This window comes from Pogonomyrmex barbatus, unplaced genomic scaffold (assembly GCF_055798465.1).
Source record: "Pogonomyrmex barbatus isolate J1 unplaced genomic scaffold, ASM5579846v1 scaffold15, whole genome shotgun sequence".
NCBI lineage: Eukaryota > Metazoa > Arthropoda > Insecta > Hymenoptera > Formicidae > Pogonomyrmex > Pogonomyrmex barbatus.
Window position 1 is genome coordinate 2659841 of NW_028297111.1, and position 22664 is coordinate 2682504.

The following is a 22664-nucleotide window of genomic DNA, read 5'->3' on the forward strand; positions in this document are numbered from 1 at the left end:
CCGCATTTTTATATTCACTTTGTGAATTTTACAGTTTGTTTGCAAACTATCTTTTTTTAATAATTTGAATCGCTGAAATATAAATAATTGTTTTCCGTAATTAATTAAAAATAATTTATTCTATTATATCTTTAATAAGATTAACTTATTAAAAAATTTATATTAATTACGCTTTCTTAATATAATAAGTATCTCTTTAATAGTAAATTTTACTTTAATGAAAAAAAAATCTTAATTTTACAGATTAAATGTTATAACATTTATATAAAAGAATTATACAACAAATTAAGAAATAATCAAAAAGTTTCAAAAAAATTGTTAAATAATCATTACGAATGAAGGAAAAGACTCTGTACACTATTTGAGCATATCGATAGCTTTGAAAGAGCCGTCGTCATGGCGAATCAACAAAGAACTGACGCATACTCTTCGCAATGATTGCTGAAATATCGAAAAGTACAAGTTCACACAGACCCTTTTGACAGTGTTACAAACGAATCATACGTGTAGTGTAAAAATTTGCATCGCTTCAACGCTGCTGACGGCCATTAACATTATTATATAACATAAATCGATATAACGCCGATTAAATCGTCATAATATTCGGAAGAGAGCGAATAGGAGCTTTATATTTCTTCCTCGTAGAAAATGATCGTAAAGAGAATAGCATAAAAAAAATGGTAATTGCTTCCATCTGCGAGTTAATGCGTCATTCACTTGCTCGTCACGTCTTTTAACTCTTCTGTTGTAAGGAGCAAACACTACATAAGAGAGGTATTTTAACAAAAGGGGTAAAAAGAGCAGGACAAAAAAGCGAGTATAAATCTAAATTATGATAGTCTAAAAAATATGTCTGTGAGAAAAAACATATAATATGATATAAAATATTAATTGTTAATATAATACATAATTTATATTTATTAAAACATAGATTAAATGATTTCGTCACGCTTTTTCACGTAATGTTTAAAATATACTTTAAACTTAGTTGCATGTTTGTAAAAAAATTATTGATGCTATTGTAATTATTCTATGTCTGTAATTATTCTTTATTACTCTCCTGCACAATTCCTCTCTTATTCTTTTTGATATAAAAATTCAAGTGACTTATAAAAATGGATGGACTAAAAAAATGGATAGAAATCTTTCAACATTAAGTTTCTCATTATCACAAAATCAATTTAAAAAAATAATAAAATTTACAAAAAAAAGGCGGAGGGTAAGAATCACGAGACGACGTCGTTCTGTGTGGACATTGTCACTGAGGATTCCTTCTACGAGAATTTGACCCTCGGTGTGGTCAAGATTCTCGAGAGCTTGCCGTGCGTGAGAAACGTGCGAATCGAGAGACGAAACGGTTGCGAATCCGGTGCCATAACCAGCTGGGAGCAACGCCATTGTTGCGCGCTTCCCGAGGACATCCGGAATTTCTACGCCTCCATCGATGGCTTCCTACTGCAATGGAATCTCGATATAGCTGGTAATCTATTCTACTTTTAAATAGAAATGAGAATAAAAGGATAGTCAAGATTTTGTGTAACAAAGCTAGCTTTTGTATAATTATTAATAATTATTATAATATTATTATATACCAAATTAAAAAAATGTACAGATATAAATATAAAACCTAGCCCTTTTATCACTTTCTTTAATCTTAATCTCTATAATAACTGTTTCGAATCTGCATTTCCGATTTACTGTGCCCTTCCATAATTTTTTTGTATTTTTTTCCCATGTAATATTCAAATACATATTCCGTAACTTTATATTTTACAAATGTTATTTTATTTTTCATTATATTTCATTATTTTTAATACTATTTATTTTTTCAAAAAGTTATTCTATTATCAAGATAATATTCTATATAATATTGTTGTAAGTTTTTATTATTGCGTCTATTAGTTTATTTTAATTTTAAGACGTTCTTTGTGCCACATGGATTATTGGTGACATATACTAGGCCTTTTTTCATTCGCGTTGTTTGATAATTTAGCTGTAAAAAGAAACGGAATGAAAATATTTTTTGATATCATTTACTGATAAATGCAATATCAACATCTTAGACTTTTCCTATAATAATAAACTTTTATAATTTTTTCATTATTATGGAATACAATTTATTTAACATATAATTAACATAATTAATATATCACGTAATCACTAATGATCTATGTAGCATGAGTGACAAAAAACATAAAATCACGTAAAATTGTGCAGCATGAAACGCGTCAATAACATTTATTAATGTCCTAATTGCTTAATACATTCGGCATTGTAATTTTATTTATTTAATATTATTTAATTTTTAAATAGAAATGAGAATAAAAGGATAGTCTCATTTTGTGTAATATAAAACCTAATCTTTTATCACTTTCTTTATAATTAACAATTGCATTCAGGATTTAGGATTTATTTATTCTTCCAAAAGTGTTTTATCTTTGTACTTTATCTTTGTATATTAATGGAATCTTGGATGTACGACATTGATAAAAATCACTAATTCCTAATCACCATTATTTGCTGATTTTCCAAAAAGCTTGCGTGCTACAGACTCTTTTGTCGAGACATTCGCTATCAGCGTTGCTAAATCTCCGAAAGAATCCTTCATTTGACAAGCGAAAAAAAAAAACAAAATTGAAATGATGTTATCCAGCATGGTCAGACTTTGGTTTTCAAAATAAAAGATAACAATCTCAATAAACTGTTGAAAACTGAAAAACCATATCGTATGGTCTAAAAAAAGGCTTGCGATATTCTAAATGTCCTCTTCGTGTTTTATTCAGATTTTCGCTCGTGATGTAGAAAACGGTTTGTCCCAAACCGATGTCTTTAATTTAGCCAGTGCTGATTCAAAGTACATTTCACTTCGATGTAGGCGAGGAATTTCCAATAGGTCGGATGGAGATCGGTACTCTTTCATCGCTGAAAAGGTACGCTGGCAAAGATCGGCAGACGGGGGGACCGTCGACGCAGGATTTGTCGGGGACCCAAACTGCGGAGCCGCAAGACGCTACGTTCTCTGGAGATTCACGCGACTGCAAGTTTTTCGAGATCGGCCAATGTTTTCCGGGATCCGAAAATGGCCGAATCTACTTGGCGTATCGTTCCAAGCAGGAGCAGGACACGCCCGGCATTTGGCTCCATCGGGGTGGCGGCTGGTATCACCTGGCCGACAATTTTACCACGTACTTTCGCATGATGCTGGTCCATTTGGGCCTGCCACTATGGCAATGTTGCGTGGCCGGACTGCCTCTGCCCACCTGGGTCGAGCAGGCGTATTTTCTGGTCGGACCTCATCTACTGCCGTCCACTGTCGAGCCCACCGAGACCATGTCCGCTTCATTATGGAACAACGGGCCTGTCAACGTTCTCGATCCGGCCATCTTCAAGGCCAAGGATGGCAAACAGAGGAACGCTCGCAAAAAGTGAGCTCATTATGATGGTACTTATTATATAATAATGGCACTTGAAGTTTTTAAGGGGAGGTCAAAGTTCCACTTAAGGTCAGGCTACTAATAAATAAAATGAACTTGTAACTTTTTAGAGTAACTTCGCAGATGTCTTCGAAAATCTTACCGCAATATATAGTAGGATGTCTTTTGCTTAATCGCTTACTGAGTGTAGATAGAATATGTGTATTAATATATACGAGTGCATGTCAGATAGTAAGAATTCTATCTTTAAAAATTTTTATGTAATATATCCCGATATGTGCATTATAATAAATACTGAATCTATTTTTAAAAAGACTATAAGAAATTATTGCCGCGATGCTGATTGATTTTCTTGTTGTGCTCATTTTTCGCTACTGCGAAGATAACTGTCAGCGCAAAGATTATGATTATGCATTTTGACAGTTTGTATTTTTATATAATTACGACACAAATTAATGAAATCTCGATTTAATATTTAATTGAAAAAATATATGTGACATATATAAATGTCAAAAAATAATAGTGTGAGCGCATGTTTATTAGTAATCTAAAATTAATTAAGTATTCTAAAGCTAGCAAATTGTTATTGAAGTGTGTGTGTGTGTGTGTGTGTGTGTGTGTGTGTGTGTGTGTGTGTGTGTGTGTGTGTGTGTGTGTGTGTGTGTGTGTGTGTGTATAAGAAGATCGTTGATTATTTAAAAATTGAGACAAAAAATTATTTAAAGCTTTTAAATAATTTATCAATTTATAAATGAAGACTTATGAATTATGACTTATGAAGATTTATGAATGAAGACATGTAAAGAAAAATATCTTTATATGTACGTATTAAATCTATTCTGGATCTTGAAAGCTACAAATATATAAACCTGAATTAAAAAGATCAATAATTATTTAAAAATCGAAATAAGTCTATTTTCTTTTCTAAATAATTTATCGATTTGCAGCTGACATGTGAAATATTTATAGCGATTGTCCTAGTTAATCGAAATTATTAAAGTTTAAATTATGACAATTTATTATATCTATAAAAATCGATATCAAGCTATATAAATTAAATTATGATCGATTAAAAATTAGGACATTCCGATAAATTAAGTTTCAAAGACTTAAATAGATAGAAGAAACTATTGTTATATTAAAAATTAAATATTTTTATCTTTTTTTATGTAAAAGATTATATTTTTATAACAAAATTATAATATTTAGTGAAATAATGCTTGAAATATTGAATTATTGGAATTTGCAAAACTCTTGATTATTTTAATTAATGTTAACTGAATTTCTAAGGAACATGATTTTTTATCAAAGTATAATTATAATTTCTTTTTTGTTATAAAATGTTTTAATTTTTTAATTGTTCTAATTAGCCATGAATGCAAATCTACATATAAGACAAAAATGTGCGACGCGACGACAATGTAAAAAAAACGCGAAAAATTCAACGAGACGAAGAATCTCCCCTTCTTCGCCGCCAACCCTTGGCCCAGTTGGCACTGAAATTACGCAAAAACGCCCAATTGGCAACGTGGTTGGCGAACGCCGTCTGCGACAAAACGCAGTCGTGCCGTCGCCATTCTCACAAACCACGTCTATCCACGTCTATCTTTCCTTTTTCGTTGTTCTACTTTTGTCATTCTCTTATACGGTTCTACGAATTACCTAATGAATGTGAAGTTGGCTATTTTCGGCGACGATTTGACGGAAGTTCTAAACTGAAGTTATATAGCTTTTATATTAGATCGTTAAAATAATATATCTCCATTCCATATCTATTGCGTTGTTAAACTTAATTGAAAAAAGAACTTAACTTTTTATCTAAAATGAAAGTAACAAAAACTCAAAGAGTTGTAAATTAAATTTGGAAGTGAAAATAGAAAGGATTTATATATCCCAGTTATTTTTAAATGAATTCTCCTATAGACGCATGTAGTTACGTTAAACTAGAAAGTTTTACATTGTACGATAAAGAGTCGGTGCGACGATGTTTGACATTCTGTGCACATTCAAATGCAGAAAATAAATCGATTCGAAATATCAATTCGTTTCTCGCGGTGTGACAACAACTTCTAGCACGATAGATTTCGATAAGCAGCCATTGCCTGCCGAAGGAAACCTTCGAAAGTGACTTTGGCACGAATATCCATTTGGCACACACGATGGCCCGCGACATATTCCCTGAGATAGCTGGTGCCGATTTTTAATTTAATTATATTATATTATAAATATTTCTCCCCGATCGAATCCACCAGGTTAATGAAAAATCACATCGAGTGTTCGACTAGGAGTGTTCCAGTTTCCATTTTAAAGACACCGAAAATAATCGATCGTAGCTTTTATATATTATATAAGCGAGATAAAAGTGGCGATTGTTATTACGATGGACAACTTTAATTGCGTCAGTTTATTAAAATTAAATAGGATATGATGGACATACCATAAACGTCTTCCGCGTGTCACGTTTCTTCAGCAGGAGATTCCTCACGAGCATCGCCCGCAGCTGGGAGAAGTAGAGCGCGCACGAATTCATTCTGCGAGATGCGTTCACCCTCTCGTCCTCTGCAACAGAAATATCAACAAACTAAACGGCAAACGAAATTTCAATGTTTAATGAGTAACAGAAATGGAAGCTCAAATTTTGTTACGTTTGTACTGCAGCAATCTACTTGATTCTGATTTAATTCGATTTTGATTTGATTTTAAACTATAGAATATTTGAAAAAGATGTTACAATATGTGTCAAAAAGCCAAAAAAAATGGATACAAATATATAAAAACATGTATGATTCAAACTTATGTATGTTAACCTTAAGTAGATATTCATTTAAAATTAAAATAAAAATTTCAGGCCTAATTATATTTTAAAATTTATTTCTAGATCTAATTATTAAAGTATTTTTAACATATCCAGTTAAGCAATTTAAATGGCATAAATATAATGTAATATCGCATGTGGAATTATTATATATTATATAAATTTGAAAATATTAAGGTGAATCTCGATTATAATTTTCTGCTGCATTATCATATGTAACAAAATTTAGAGCTTAATTTACAACTCTTAATAAAGGTCTAATACATATACTAATACTAATAATCTTGTTCAAAAAAAAATTTTTTATATAATAAATTTCTATTAATAGAAACTCTTTGAAAAATTAACTAACTACTACGAGCATTTATGTCGAACGAATTGAGATGCATTTATTATCATTCAGATTTTCCTCGCGTGTGCGTGTAAATAAATTAACTAACACGACTAACAGTTTCAGAACAAAAAGCAACAATATATATAATCTGTCACTTATGACGGAACGTAGACGCTTGTCACACTTAATTAATGTTTTCGCAGAGAAGCAGAATATTTCGTTTCTTCTCGCTCTAACGAATAATGCGAACGGAAAACGACAAGAAGGAGAAGCTGAACTCGGATGTAGGTGTCCAACTGCAGTACAGTCGCGCTCTTCCCGATTAATTAGCTTAATTTGTTTGCACAATTGCTCGACACGTCTCCCGCCCCCCCCCCCCCTTACGTCCTCTCTATCGTCTGCTCTCTTCACTAGTATCCTCTGCAGCAAACTCATGGTAACAATATAGATGTGCATGTTTGATATTTACGTTAATTAATCATTTGCAACTCAGTCACAGTTTTAAGATCAATCGGATTGTTTATAAAATTATAAACCCTTAAATAAAATTTAGCCATGAATAATGTATAATGTATAATTTACGTTCTCAATAGATACATTCGAAAGTATTTGAATTGTGAACTTGTAAATTATTTTATGTTGTATAGAAAATATTTAAGGGAAAGTTGCCGAATATGCCTTAGTCACTTAAGGGACTATGCTGGACTTGTCTGTATTACCGACAAAACGCAGTAATTTTTATATTGCTCTCATTTTTTTTTTATTAATTTTATAGATCTGAAAATCCTTTTCCACAATTAAAGTTTATGTATACGTGTCTAGTATATAAATTTCGTATCAAAAGCGAGAAAAATTTTTTAAATTTAAACCTTTTTTTACCTTTCAATAGTTTGGTACTTTAAAATGACGTCCAACGCTGTCAAGTCGCGTCAATGTTTGTTTTATATAAAAATTTTACAGCCTGTACCTACAAAACTGACATTGTTGGACTAGAAGATTACATGAAGAAACAACGTTGAGTTCTTAGAATTAAGCTAGATACTTAATGTAATGCAAAAAAGCAATACGAAAATTTGTTTATATGTATATCATGTGTGTACAGAAATGTATGTATAAGTGTATGTATATATGTATGTATATATAAATGTATCTATGTATGTTTAGATGTGTGGACGTTTTTGGTCGGAGTTCTCTCGTCAGAATCCTCTTAAATTACAATAAGGCAATTCCTATAAAGATTTAAATTGTATCAATATTTTGATAAAATTTAAGTTCCTAAATCATATCGTCATCACGAAAGATTATTTATTATATTTATTATTGTAAAATAGACATTTGATAATAGTAAAGTTGATAACTGACGAAATATGTCAATTGTAAAAACAAATTCAAATCAGTTTTTTTATTTCGACATTTTTATCTATATTTATTATTTATTATTATTAAATATCAAGTCCTTTTTAATAAATAATTTATAAAATAGATTATTAAGTTATTTAATAATTCATATTTTTAATTGTTTTCATTCATAAATACGATACTTGCAAAGAATATGATTTAGAAGACCCATAAGTACAATTTAGATGATTGGTTGCCTAACTCCCCTTCCAACTAATGCAGATAACTTTGATCTCTAACTTTAAACTCACTTTCTATCTTTATATCTGTCAATTAGAAGAAGATAAAAAATTAATTGAACCAAGATCAAAATTAATTGTATTGGGGGAAATGGAGATATATCATATTTTTTACAGCATTACAAAAAGACTTGCTACAAATTAATTTATTATTCATAAAAGATTAGATATACAATAATAAGTGATTTGGAAGCTACAATTTTCATCGTTTATTTCTATAAATTAGAACTAATAAGATACAGCCATATAATTATTAGCTATTTATTATATAATGATAATCATAATAAAAAATAGTTTAAATGATATGCATTTGGTAACTTTCTCCTAAATGTGCATCTTTTCTATTTGAACATCAACATTTTTTTCTTTACAGTTTTTTAAGAATATTTAAAAAGATCCTTTAAATATTTTGATATTTAAAGACTTATATTAAAATTTAAAGTTATATAATATAAGATAGTATAACATGTACTTGTTGTGCAAATCTACATAATTAAAATGATTTTTTGTAATCTTTTACAGTAATATTAAAGAAATAGAAATGTATTCATGAAGTATTAAGTATTAAAATCCTGTCAATGACCTCATATTGAAATATTTAAGGATTAATATTTATTATCGTTTTTCAAACGAGATCAAGCTAATCTTTCCTCTATCAACAGCTTGTAATCATAAATATAAAACCAGTTTGTAATAAATATAAAGACAGATCCAAAATTTAGCTTGAAAACAGACTCACGTATATAAAACAAAAAAAAATTAATTAATTTAAAAATCATAAATTATTTTAAAATAATCTTTAATTTCTTAAAATATCTGATTTCTGAAGAGAGGAAAGAGAAATGCTTATTTCTCTTCTATGTAGACGCCTCGCGCCTTCAAAGAAAATCCACCATAAATATAAAATAATAGTATACTTTCTGTATACTATTCAAAATTTTATTACAATTCTTCTTGTCTTAGTTGCAAAAATCTTTTAAATTTACAAAAAGGCAACCGATATAAATGCGGTAGGTACTCACGTTAATCCTGAAGTGCGCCAAGTCTGTGTCGAAAAGGATGACTCTAGTCTGCCGTACCCTCTATTTGACTGTGATTGCTGGCATTGCTGCTGGCGGTGATGCCGGTGGCGGTGCCGTTGCTGTTCGCGGTGCTGTCACCGTTGTTACGTTGCTGGACGCTGCCGCCGTTAACGACGCCAATCGATTCGCATTGCTGGGACGTTGCCTTACCACGTGACACGACGGCGGCATCGCAGCGACGGACGATGTGCTTGGAACCGCGTCCACAACCACTGTCGTTGCTCCTCGCCATGCTTGGCGTTGCTCACAACTGCATCAAAGAAAAAAAAAGCAAAGTCGTTACTCCTTCCAACCAATTATTTTTTGTTTTGGTCTATTTCATCCATTTCTATTTTTTTTAAGAAAATGACACTACATGTACGTATACATGGGCTTATTGATTTTAATTTTTTTCAATCTTGAAACTTATAGAGAAGGATCAAGAGCTTGAAATAATAATTTTTTTCATCCGGTATTCTCATTTTCAGTAAAATTTTTTTGTTTCTGGATAATTTATAGGGACACTTTGCATTTTCTATTTTTTAAAAATACCGAATATTGAAATTATTTTTCTGTTATATTAATTTTTACAAACACATTTTAAAAAAATCATATGTTTGAAGATTAAATTTCATAACTTAACAACCTTATTTTTAAATAGTTACTTTTTAAATAGTTACTAGAATACAAAAAAATTACATTTATTCTTTTATTAAAATTATTCTATAATAGTCAATTATAAATAATTTAAAGAAACTTGGCAAATAATATTTAGATTCTAATAAAATGCATATCCAAGCGCAATAAATAAATTTGGAGATTTTCCAGTATTATAGCTAAAAAAGCTTTAGGCTATAAACTATCCGTTACAAACAATTCCTTTGTTATAACTCGTAAAGCATTGAATATATATCGTGAAATACTTCATAAAAAAAAAATATTACTTTATGAAAACAATTCTTTCAATTTACTGAGCTTGTTAAACGTATCAAAATGTCAAAGTATAAAAACAAAAACAATGTAAATCAAAGAAACAGTCGTGGCGATTTTCATTATTATGTGTATACTTTGGGTACGGTATTCGCTATTTTAACGGCGTAATTTACTATATGTAAATTAATGTATATCTAAAGAAAAATATAGAGACAGAGAGAGAGAGAGAGAGAGAGAGAGAGAGAGAGAGGGGGGCTTACCTCTGACCACAAGCAGGTCAAACTTTCCTCCGGTCGATGAACGTGATTTAGGAACGTGATGAAGACCAAAGGAATAAACCTTCAGCAGTTTCTCAATACGTCACGTTGTCCCATCCGATCACATTCGTGAAAAGATCATCGCTTAGCTGTAAATCGTCGTTTTACCTGCCAAGCAAAAAGATGCTTCGATAATTACATAAACTTTCTAAATAGTTTACGAACGTATAATGCGTAACGGAACATGGAAAAATGGCGTAAGAATTAAATGGCATAAAAATCGATTCATTGTTCAATGTAGTAATTTATTCGATTGTAATATCTGTAATGTAATTAAAATTTATTACGTTAAAGAGATCGTTGTTTAATTTATTATATACGTAGAGATTCTTAATTGACGCGGCGTACGTTGCCGTTCTAAATACAGAAGATCGATAACATAATAAAGCGATTCCATTTGTGTTCCTGTTCAGAAATTCATAAAACAGCTTCTCGCTTGTTATTAATATCAAACATATTCGAATTTTCCAATATAAATTTTTTATAACACGGAAAATTTTTGTGTATGATTTATATATATTTTTGTAGAAAATTGATTTGAAAATTATTTTGATCAATTTTTTTATCAAGATATTACTTTAATAAATATTTTCTTTTTACTATTAATTTGACTATAATTTTCTTTTAATTTGACTAATATTTTCTTTTTATTATTAATTTTACTATTGATTTGACAGATAAAATCTCCGCAATTAATTTTAAAAATGCCAAACGCATTCGAATTTTTCAATATAAATTTTCTATATATAATACAAAAATCTTTTGCATATAATTTATACACATTTTTATAAAAAATTCATTTATTTTATAAAAAATTTGATGTTAAATTACTCATCAATCAATATCAATTTTTTTCTTACAAAAATACTACTTTAATAAACATCTTCTTTTTCTATATTTAATTTTCATATATTAAAATTTGACAAACTAGATAAAATCTGTACATAAATCATTTTAAAAATATCAAACATATCATACATAATTTTTTAATCTAAATTTTCTGTAATACACAAATCTTTTGTATATAATTTATTTATATATATTTTAATAGAAAACTAATTTGGTGTTAAATTACTCTAATCAATTTTTTTCTTACAAGAATATTACTTCAATCAATAGATATTGTTTTCATTATTTTATTATTAAAATTTGACAGACTAAATTAAATTCGTGCGCAAATAATTTTAGAAATACTAAATATATTAGAATTTTTTATAAATAAATTTTCTAATACATAAATTCCTGATATGTAATTATATATACTTTCATAGACAATTAATTTAGTATTATTCTAATTAATTTTCTTATTACAAGGATAAGGATTTTTAAGGATTTTTATTACAAAAATATCATATCAATATCTTTAATCTTTAATCAATATCCTTTTTTTAATCATTAGAATTTAAGTAAAGGTATGTTTTTTTATGTTGAACTAGTGTACACTTAAAATGAAATAGATATACGTTTGAAATTTATGAAAGCGAGAAAAAAAATTCCAATGAAGTCACGTGACGAAATAAAAGAGAAGTCTTAGAAAGAAATCCGCATGTAAATAATTAAAAAAAAAATATATATGTCTTTTTGCAGACGTAAAACTTGATATATTTACACATTTATCAAATAATGCAAAATTAATTGTTTTTTGTTAAGTATAAAATGTAAAAATTTTATTGCATTTTACAACACTGCTTTGATAAAATGTAACGTTTATTATGTATAGATTCTTAATTCTTTGCTCACTTAATTCTGTGCGATTCTAAATACAGAAGATCAATAATAATACTATGAAGTGGTTCTACGTGTTCGTGACACAAAGTGATGTCTTTACTGACATAAGAAAAATTAGCACAGATTTTATAAGCTTTATAGCTTAATTTTTGTCTATGAAAAAGAAAAGATGGTACATTTATAATTCTATTTAATTATTAATACTTCGCTACGTCTTTTAAAATATGTTCAGGTTAAACACATTAATTAACTTTATGGTGCAATCTTCTGTTTTAAGAGAAGTTTCTTACGTTTGATTTTTATATTATTCAGTTACGTGAATTCTTGTAGGTCATCATATATTTAAAAGATTTCATTTTCTCGGAAAAGCCCTTTTCACAACTCTTTACACATAATCTGATAATTGTGAAAATTGATTGGTGAATATTTCATCTTTATCTTCTTATCAATAAGAAAATATGTTTAATATGTTGAACGAGATACTTTAATAAAAAAACGATACTCAAAACTAACACCACACGTGTCTGTGCCGAGTTTAGCGTGCGCTCGTTTTTTTTTCGCCACTACACCTCCCCCCCCTAATAAATAATAAATCTAAAATACAAGGAGGAAACCGCAGTGCGCGAGCGGGGTCGTCACCCCACGACGTGAGGGTTACTGCGGTAAGGACTACAGACAGGATGTCGCCACTGCGATCGCAATTGCATAGGAGGGTGTACACGCGTATGTAAGAGGGGTCCTGTAAAGTACAATTATACTTATTTCTCCTTAGAAACGGAAAGTTCTCGCCAGCACTATACATGAAGCATTATAAGCGTAAAAATAAATTACGATTATCGCAATAAATTCATTAAGATAAGAATCAGATTAGATAATTAGATAATTAAAAGATATATATATATATATATATAATTAAATTAGATAATTAGAAGAATGAGAGATGAATTATAACAAGCTTAATTAAGTTAAGCGTGTAAATGCGTTTCATTAAACATATATTATACACTTAATCACGTAATTATCTTCTACTTCTGTAGGGCTAAATTATAATCGTTAGGTTTGACTACATCCGCTTTAGTAATCTTATAATGCTTTTTAAATTATGTGTAATGTATGATATTGTTATTTATAATCATACTTATGAATATAATTAAGTGTATTTCTATCTTTTTTTAAAATTATCCTATACACATTTCAAACGTTTTTTTTTTTTTTTATTGAATAAAATTTGTTATGCAATATATCCATAGTTAGGAAGTAACGCGTCAGGTTGTAACGCCGTTACCGTTACAGCTACTTTTTTTTATAACAAACTGATAACAGCGTTATATTTTTTAGTAACTATAACGATAACGTCCACTTTTTCAATAACGGTAATGAAAACGAATTTAATAGTTACTTTCATCGTTGCTTTTTATATTTTGAATCTATTTATGACATAATTTTTATATATTCAACGTTTAGTTTTCGATCGATATTAGTGGTCTGTTGTTGTATTTAAGACTCATCAAAAATAGTTTTAAGAATAGTTTATCATAAACCAATCACAAAAACAGATTTTATAAATACCGCCTTTGTAAATAGAGAATTGAGCATTAAAAAAATGTAAATTTACTGCGTTAATAAATTTAATGAAAATCACATCTTTTGTATTTGCATTTTGAGTATTTTAAAATCTTCAAACTTAAATTTTTTGTAGTCTTGCGAATTTATATAAAAGGTTTTATTTAAGATAAAAGATTTATACACTGATAGTTTAATAAGAAATATGAGAAAAATTTTAATCTCGCTTTAATAAAAGTAATTTAAAAAAAAATAATGTTATCGTTGCTTAAAAAGTAACTAATCGTTCCTTTTTAAGTAACGAGTTACTTTTAAAAAATGACTTTCTCAACCCTGAATACATTACATTATTATATCTTAGATAGTTAATAATTCTGTTCGAAACAATATCAGCAACACATGTGCGAAATATAGACATCCTGTAGAAGTATATGCTAATGCCTAAACTTCGTCTTTCTCGAACTTTTCCTTTCTCGATGATCATGAAGCATGAAATATCATAGAGAGAGAGAGAGAGAGAGAGAGAGAGGAGAGAGGAGAGAGAGAGAGAGAGAGAGAGAGAGAGAGAGAGAAAGAGAGGGAGAGGGAGATTAAAGAAATATTTCATTCATAATTGCTTTACTTAAAGAAAAATCTATTAAAAACTTATTAACTACAAAATTAAGGAAAAATAGAATTTTAATTATACAAGAGTGCGATATAGAAAAATGAATAAATATGAATTAAAGAAATATAATAATGTTAATTATTTGTGATAAATAAAAATATAACAGAATACAAGAAAATAATGATGTAAAATTAACGGAATATATATATATATATATATATATATATATATATATATTTGTTGTATAAATATATTATTGATATAAAAAGTATGTATTGCTTAAGTAATTTTATAAAAATGTTTATTTAAACGATTAAAAGAATATAATTGTTATATATAGCCGACACATTGTATAATGTCTAAATTATATATTAAATATTACTTATATATATTATATATTACTTTTATTCCATCATTTTACTAGAATAAATAATGGCTATGTATAGCTAATAAAATATCAACATCTAATGTTACCGCAACATTTATTACCACGACAATTTAATAGTTCTCGATATTATTTTCGTTCTCATAACTTTACAAAATTAGTAGAGTATTTCAATTTCAGAGTCACATTATGGTTGCCGGAACTACTTTGTTTTCTTTGAATGTATATTATTCCTGAAACAAGCGGATGTAAATTTTCCTTCGATAAAGCAAAATACAAGAGAGAGAGAGAGAGAGAGAGAGAGGGGAGGGAAGGGGGAAAGGGAGAGGAAGAAAGAGAGAACGACAAACACACAGAACAACTGAAGTGGGTTCTATCTACGATTTCCTCAAAATCGATCGTTTTCCATGGAATTTCTGTTGACGACAGATCTGCTTATCTCCCTTTGATCCCGTGCTTTAATCCTTTCCGCGAATGTCCGCCATCGTCATCGAGTCTCCTTTTACCACCATACTACCGTTATGTACCTACCCGTGCCCTTCTATCGCCACCTTTGACATCAAATACTTCGGCATTTAATGCGTCCCGTCGCGTTTCGAAGAGCGCTACTTAGCCGTCGATTTGTCTAGACAATGAACTCTTGTCCTTGACAGATCTCAAAAAGAATATCGGTGGAGATGATGACGTTGGTTCCGCCGTCACGCCACACGACCTCGAAGAACGAATCGTTTAATCGTATCCTTGAATCCCTCCCTTAATCTTCCTTACGATATCCAACACTACCTTGCGTAGAACTTAATAGCATCGAGTGTTAATCTATTTTATTAGAGGAAGATTGTCTTCCCCAATTAATATCTTATCTTCCTAACTAATATTCTATCATCAAGTTTTACAAACTAATTCTTTTGAGAATTTTTTTAATAAAGCGATTTTTAAAACTGAATTTTTCCATTAATAATACTTTTCGTGTGTTTGCTTCTTCACGTATTGCTTTTAGTTTAGATTTATATTTGAAATGTTATAAATATTTCCCATATATTTTAATATAAATATTAAATAAATGATAAAAAATGAATAAATGTATTTTAATAAGTATATATATATATATATATATATATATATATATATATATATATATCTAGGCCGAAATGTCAGATAGATAACAGAGATTCGCAGCTATACGATCGGATAAATATATTTTATTTCTTTCTTTTGATAATGATTAATGTATACTTACATATTTCTTAATAATGTCTAAAAATATTACCTATTTCACGAAATAATGTTTTTAATGAGTAAAAATTAAAAATTCAGTTTTTATCTAATTTGTCAAGATGTCATAATATTTCAATGATTAAATAAAAATAACTCTTTTTAATAAATTACAAGTAAATAAGTAAAAAAAGAAATATCAATCTATATTTAGTAGAGCAGAAAATTAATTACCCTTTTAAATTAAAGAAGATATGTTATATTAACGCTATAATTACATACTGGGGTTCTCGGGATCAGCGTAATTTTCTAAATCGAGATTTTTTCACGTTCCTGAACTTTTCTTTTTCTTTGAACTTATGTATCTCGAAGCTCTTTAATTTTATCGATTTTATGTTTTATTCTTTGATCAATTTTCCACCGATTGAAAAAAATTAATTAAAATATGTCCATTTTTATGAAAATTAACAAATATGAATGTATATACGATAACAAATATGAATGTTTTACACATTCAGAGATCCGAGGATGTAAAACAAGATTGAAAAAAAAGAATGTGTACAGCTAGGATTATAATAGAAGTATAAATCTAATGATTCAAATAAAATCTTGTATTACATTACTTTTACAAAAATTATTTCGTATAAAAAAATAGAAAATAAATAATTTTTAAATTAAAGTATCGTTCACGCTCCAACTAATCTATTTTAAATTAATACAAGTGACACGAGCATCATACTTTGTAATTATGAAAAAGTAAAAACAATATAATAAACATATAATAAATGAAAAATCTCAAGACATATATATAATACATATTAAGATTTCATGAATTTACAAACGTCATCTAACTTTAAACTTTTAATTAAGACTAAATGCAACTTCTTTAAGATTCATTTACATAGTACAAGTACATATCAACAGTATTATAATTATATAATAATAATTTTTAAAATTAATAATACACTTCAATAAATAATAACATAAAAATATCATATTTGTTTTAAGACTACATCTAAAAAAACTACTTTTACTATTAATGTTTACTGTTAACTATTATATAGTCATTATTATGATATTATTATAAAGAATAAAATTGTAAAGTTATTTTCTATAAATCTCTGAAAAAAATCATCATATGAGAAAAATAAACTAAGTACTGTCGCAAATAATCGCAAATCAATCTAGAAAAAGTCAAAAGATATGTAAATAAATATTAAATGCAGTATAGCATGGCACATAACAGTGCTTTGTGGTGTGTTCACATCCTAGATACTGTCTATACGTATATACTCTTATCCACGAAATGACGAATGGTTATTGTACACTTCGCTGGCAAGCAAGCGACCTGATTTGAGTCCCCAGCAACTTGTGGGGAAACTCAAGCAAATCCAGTCGTTGTCCGCCGAAGTTGGAGAACAACATGACGAGTTTCGATTTGTCTCGTATCGTACTCGAAGATCGTTCGTCCAAGCACTTATATCACTCATTATCTACCATCACCTCATTCGGCCTTGCGTCATGGAGGATTCGAAGACCTCCTCCTGGATATTTATCAACATATCACGGAACACTCAATCTAGACATCGGAACTGCTCTAAGGTCATTCGACCAATCTTGAGAACAGTCAAACTGCTCAAGATAAACTTAGAAATCACAAAAAGCTTAATCTATTTGTCAGGTGCAACTTGACATCGCGAAAAAAAGCAAGAGAATACGAAAGAAATATTGTAAGCAAAGTATTCGGGATAATGTTTGAAAATGATAAAAAGGATACTAAGAAAAGTCGAGCAATCGATATCCTTATTTGTTCATATTATTTATCGATTGCAATATTCGCTGTATATATAAATTGATACTAGTTAAAAAGGAAGGATTCATCACTTAGATGATGTCAAGTCCTTTATCGGACAGAGAATGTCTTATCACTGATAACAAGAGTCCATAGAGTGATTCAAACTTCTAGGATACATTAATGCTGCTCAAATAGTTTCAAATATGAATCTTTTGTCTATGATTACTTAATTCTGATGTCTATTAATTATGTAATTTGTAATTTGTCTTGTCCGTTGACAGAGGCATACTTCACGAAGAAATAACAGATAGAGGGAGAGAGAGAGAGAGAGAGAGAGAGAGAGAGAGAGAGAGAGAGACAAAGATAGAGCAACTACGAACGACCAGCAGTCGGGGGTCTATCGACCGACGAGGATCAGAGAGCGGAAAAGGGTCAGAGACGGAGAAAGGATGGTGGAGGAATTTCGTACGGCACGTATCCAAATACGATGGATATATATATATGTATATATCGATGCGCGATCGATTTTTTCCGACCCCGTGATCGCGGTTCGTTAGGTTCACAGTGGATGCCTCGCGATGAATAACGAGAAACAAGAAGGAAGGAGAATGAGGAGAGATGAGGAAAATAAAAAAAGGGAAAAGAGAAAGCAGCGTGATTTTCATGGAAATCTCCGATAGTTTTGAAACGTTTTATGTAATACTTCGTTTATAATACGTTACGTTGTGTAAATAGAGTAAACAATCAAAATATAAAAATATAATAAAAGAAAATGCATATATATATATATATATACATATATATTCATATGGAAATATGAACATGTATATTACTTAGTTATTATTATTATTAATTAGTTAAAAATAAGATATTAATGAAATATGGAAATTGCTTGTACAGGTCAGTTATCAAAGCAATATTTGACTTAATTTTGCAAATTTATCTGTGTAAAAAATAAAAATTATATATTAATGCTGGTATATGTTGTTAAATATTGTACAAAGAATTGCTTTAATCGCTTTAAATATCAAGATATATCTTACTTTATATACTTTAATTTTATATTAAATCTTTTTAGTAAAAAAAAAAAACAAGTAAAAAAGTTATTTATCTTTTTATATTGTTGCTGACGTCCAAATACATTGTGCAATTACTCAATTACACATTTGCAATAATAAATATAACATAACGATATAATTACAAATAAATTCAATGGCTAATAAAAAAAACTTGTATCGTCAGTTATTATCCGAATAAATATTCAATACTTCAGTTATTCACGCAATGTGTGACTATTACTTAAAAAGCTAAACAATCTCTGTCAATTTTTTTAATATTTAAGAATCTAATCTAACGAGAGGTTTACTCCAAAAGTTGAAGAGTAAGCCGTGACAGTTAGACGTCGAGCGAACTTAAAATCGGACTGAGAAGATGTAGGACTTGAGTTGACGTAGCAACAACTATTTTTGTTCGCAAACGAAAGTGACATTCCTGTTACGTTTCCGCAAGTCTCAATGATTACTCAGTCGTATCTCTCAGAATAGTGCAACAACCGAGACATGTGCGCGCAAGAGAGATGAGTCGACGAGATATTCGTGTCAGTCACTTCTTTCGGATTCACGGTCACTTGTGAACTAGTCATTTGGCAAGAGGTGAAATTGGTCCCCTAAGGCCAAATATTTTTCGAAATTGATAAATTAGGAAAGTAAATTACGCTATATTGTTCATAGATGGTCAATAAACGATGGTCAATAAATTATAAGCAAGATGAGATATTAAAGATACAAAGAATAAGAACATATAGAAGAAAAGAATGAGACCGTATTTATTTAAATAATTTTACAAATAACTTTACAAATTTTCTAAATTGTTTTACTCGGAAAATTAAAACTCTTGGAATTGACTTCTAAAATTGACTTATTAAATTACGTATAATTTTTAGTAATATGTGATATAAACTAAAAATAAATAGAAGACCATCGGAAAGTGTACGGTAGAAATTATTGGAATCCAACTATTAGTTTTACAATGTAATTTAATTTTGTTGTTATATTCACTATTTTCGTTCGAAATTACATTCGAATCGATCGATGATTATCCTATGTAGTCGCTACAAAGACTCGAAGGAAGTTTTATTATCAGAGGATTTTATATAGTTTATTATAGTTTATCATTTGTATGTATTAGAGAGGTTATCTATATACGGAAGTAACAAATTGATTTTTATTTTGTTAATCTTGTCAGTGACATTATCAAATAAAACATCAAAGACATCAAATAAACTTTAATTCTTGGAGAATCTTTTTCCGGTTAAAGCACATAATTTTGAGTAACTATGTGGACACTGTTATCAAATGATAAACCTACTGGAAAAAGTATCACCTGAGTGATGAGTTCTTCCTTCTCAAATAGTATCGATTTAACGATGCGTATGAGTAAGCATCGTACTCGATAATAGATAAAAGATTAAAAAAATTAAAGTCCGAATCGAATTCAATTTTCAAATTAAATATTTCCGTACTTTTAATATCATCTTTACTGCAAAAAGTACAACACTGATTTAAAAGCTCATTTATAAAAATTATTTATACTATAATTTAAAAGAAAATCGCAAAATTATAGAAGACAGCTATCTATCTTTATGTTTATTTTCTTTATTACTGAATAAATATACTCAAATCATTTCTTTTTCATTTTTTTATTCATAATAAGTTATATTTTGATCGATACTTTTTTTTTTAAATAAACTCTTTCTTAATTACGATTCTCAGAAAGACATTTTTGTGCAATTTTAATTAATAGTCTTTGATAAAATTATAATTTTTTCACATAAATCACAAATCAAATTTCTTATTTTTATTTGATGAAAATACATGAAACAAAACAAAATAAAAACAAAACAAAGCAAAAAATTATAAATATATATATATAAATCCATTGCATGTTTTTACAACAATAGCATGAAAAATTTGATCTTGTTTAAAATGACTTCTTGAGAAGTACAACACTGATTTAAAAGTACGTGTTGTAAGTGTTGTACTTAAGAAATCCCAATTTAATATGATCATCCTTAATTTGTATCAAAATTAGCACATGAAATAATCAACTATATATAACTGCAAAAGTTGTAAATAAAATTAAAAAAAAACATAAATAATTATTATCTAGCTTTAGCAATTGCTCAGATTTAAAAGGTCTAATTTATATTTGACTTTGACACATGTGCACGATTGCAGCCACCAATCATCAGTCACGATTTCTTTCTCTCTGCTATGAAACGCACTTGCAATTCGTATTATAACTTTGTCTGTACTGCAAGTTTAACTTGCGAAACGGTTGTAAAGGGTAAATCGAAGTGACAGTGAATTTACACGCGTCCTCTCGAGAAATACAATTTCAATCCGAGACGCTTGATAGTGATTTCATCAGAATTAGACGTCAGCGAGACGATGCGGCGATTTTGTCAGGCCGTACATCCGCTGCGACATTAAGTCCAACGTCATCCTGCAACTTATTCGCCCTCCCCTACCCCAGAAAGAAAAGAACGAGATTAGATAGCCGGAAGTGGCCGGTCTCTAATTTCGGAACAGGAACGGAATCACCTCGAAGCGAAGCACGACATCTTCTCTCTCCGATTTGTCCGGCCGGTTCACCCTGCTCACGAGCCGTTCTCAACGCTCGACTCATTCTCGAAGTCACCCCCAAACTCACACACCCACATACAAACACAAACTTATATTTCTGTGTACACAGAGCCATACACATATACACACACACACACACACACACACACACACACACACACACACACACACACACACACACATGCACATCGTTATGCCCACGCACACGATGCGCCTCTGCCCCCGTTTCCGCTCGCTTCTCTCGCTCTGGCAAACCCCCTCGCTCCTCGCCCTCTTGCCTCTCGCCCCTCGCGAAAATCGATTCGCCACCGGCCTGGACAGCAGCAGTCCACGTCGAACGGCTCAGAACCTGCACCCTCTCCTCGACAAGCGTAAACGGGGGGCAGGCTAGCTGCAGACACCCCAACACATGCAATCGATCCCCAATCAACGCCATTACGTGACGGAAACCGGGGGCGGTTGGAGACCGGCAATCGCCGTATCGGGCTGTCCCCCCACGAGGTGTGGTGCATCCCGGAGTAATCCTTCTTACCTGCCCACCCAGCGCGGCCCAACCGACTGACATCGTTCATCCTCGCGATCTCGCTACCGCGGCGTTCACCACCGCCGTTCGCGGCGTCAGGGCGGCATCGAACGATGTTTGCGATTCGCACCCACCCTCCTGAGCTCCGCTGCCCTTTCTCAAGGGCTTGTCACTCACTCGCGCAAAGTCGCGCAACTCGGCTCGATCACGATTTCCGCGATTCCGCGCGGTTCCGCTCGCGACCGCGCGATGCGATTCTCGTCTCTGCCTGTTCACAAACCCGGTCGCGTTTTTTTTTGCAAGATCACTTTACTTAATCGCGTTTTCGTGAAGCCAAGTCTATCCCGTGTGTCTATCCCGCTATCGTGACCTTTCGCGAACTTTACGCTGACTCGATCCCGACGGTGCACGGTGCTCCTCTCACGATTCCTCGCCACCCCTTGAGGATCGTCGCGACTGCCGCTCCAGAAGAACAATCCGGATTCTAACGACACACGCGTGAGACCGTCACGACCGGCGGCATCAGACTGCGCGAAAGCGCCGGACACCGCGGACGCGGCGTTCACGGCCCTCCCACACCCCCTCACCGCATCGACAACCCCCGTGGCCCCTACAGCGCCGTGCCGGCCGCCGCGGTTTCGACGACGACGACGTCGCTTTCTCTCACCTCAACCCC

At 30.8% G+C, this 22664-nt stretch overlaps 2 protein-coding genes and 1 long non-coding RNA gene across 4 annotated transcripts in view; 1 reads left to right on the forward strand and 2 right to left on the reverse strand.

Annotated features, from left to right (window-relative positions):
* LOC105423409 (cholesterol transporter ABCA5) overlaps positions 1-9552 on the reverse strand; it is a 31204-nt gene extending 21652 nt beyond the window's left edge. Inside the window, exons 1-2 of one of the 2 annotated variants that reach the window (XM_089073702.1) lie at positions 9300-9552; positions 5872-5993 (exon numbers count right to left, since the gene is read on the reverse strand). In XM_089073702.1, the coding sequence (XP_088929828.1) occupies positions 5872-5993; positions 9300-9534 (357 nt within the window). In that variant the 5' untranslated portion in view covers positions 9535-9552. Of the gene's footprint in view, positions 1-5871; positions 5994-9242 lie in introns of both variants that reach the window. The other variant, XM_089073701.1, reaches the window with a different exon arrangement.
* Positions 649-5865, forward strand: LOC105423402 (tubulin polyglutamylase complex subunit 2). Its single transcript, XM_011633145.3, has 3 exons — positions 649-654; positions 1213-1480; positions 2876-5865. The coding sequence occupies exons 1-3, from the start codon at positions 649-651 to the stop codon at positions 3427-3429; spliced, it is 828 nt and encodes a 275-aa protein (XP_011631447.2). The 3' UTR covers positions 3430-5865.
* Positions 9553-16011: 6459 nt separating the features above from the next.
* LOC148937235 (uncharacterized) lies at positions 16012-21989 on the reverse strand. The gene is made up of 2 exons (XR_016138547.1): positions 21424-21989; positions 16012-21346 (listed from the first exon to the last, which is right to left on the reverse strand). It is a non-coding gene; the product is annotated as an uncharacterized LOC148937235 (long non-coding RNA).
* Between the last annotated feature and the right edge of the window lie 675 nt (positions 21990-22664).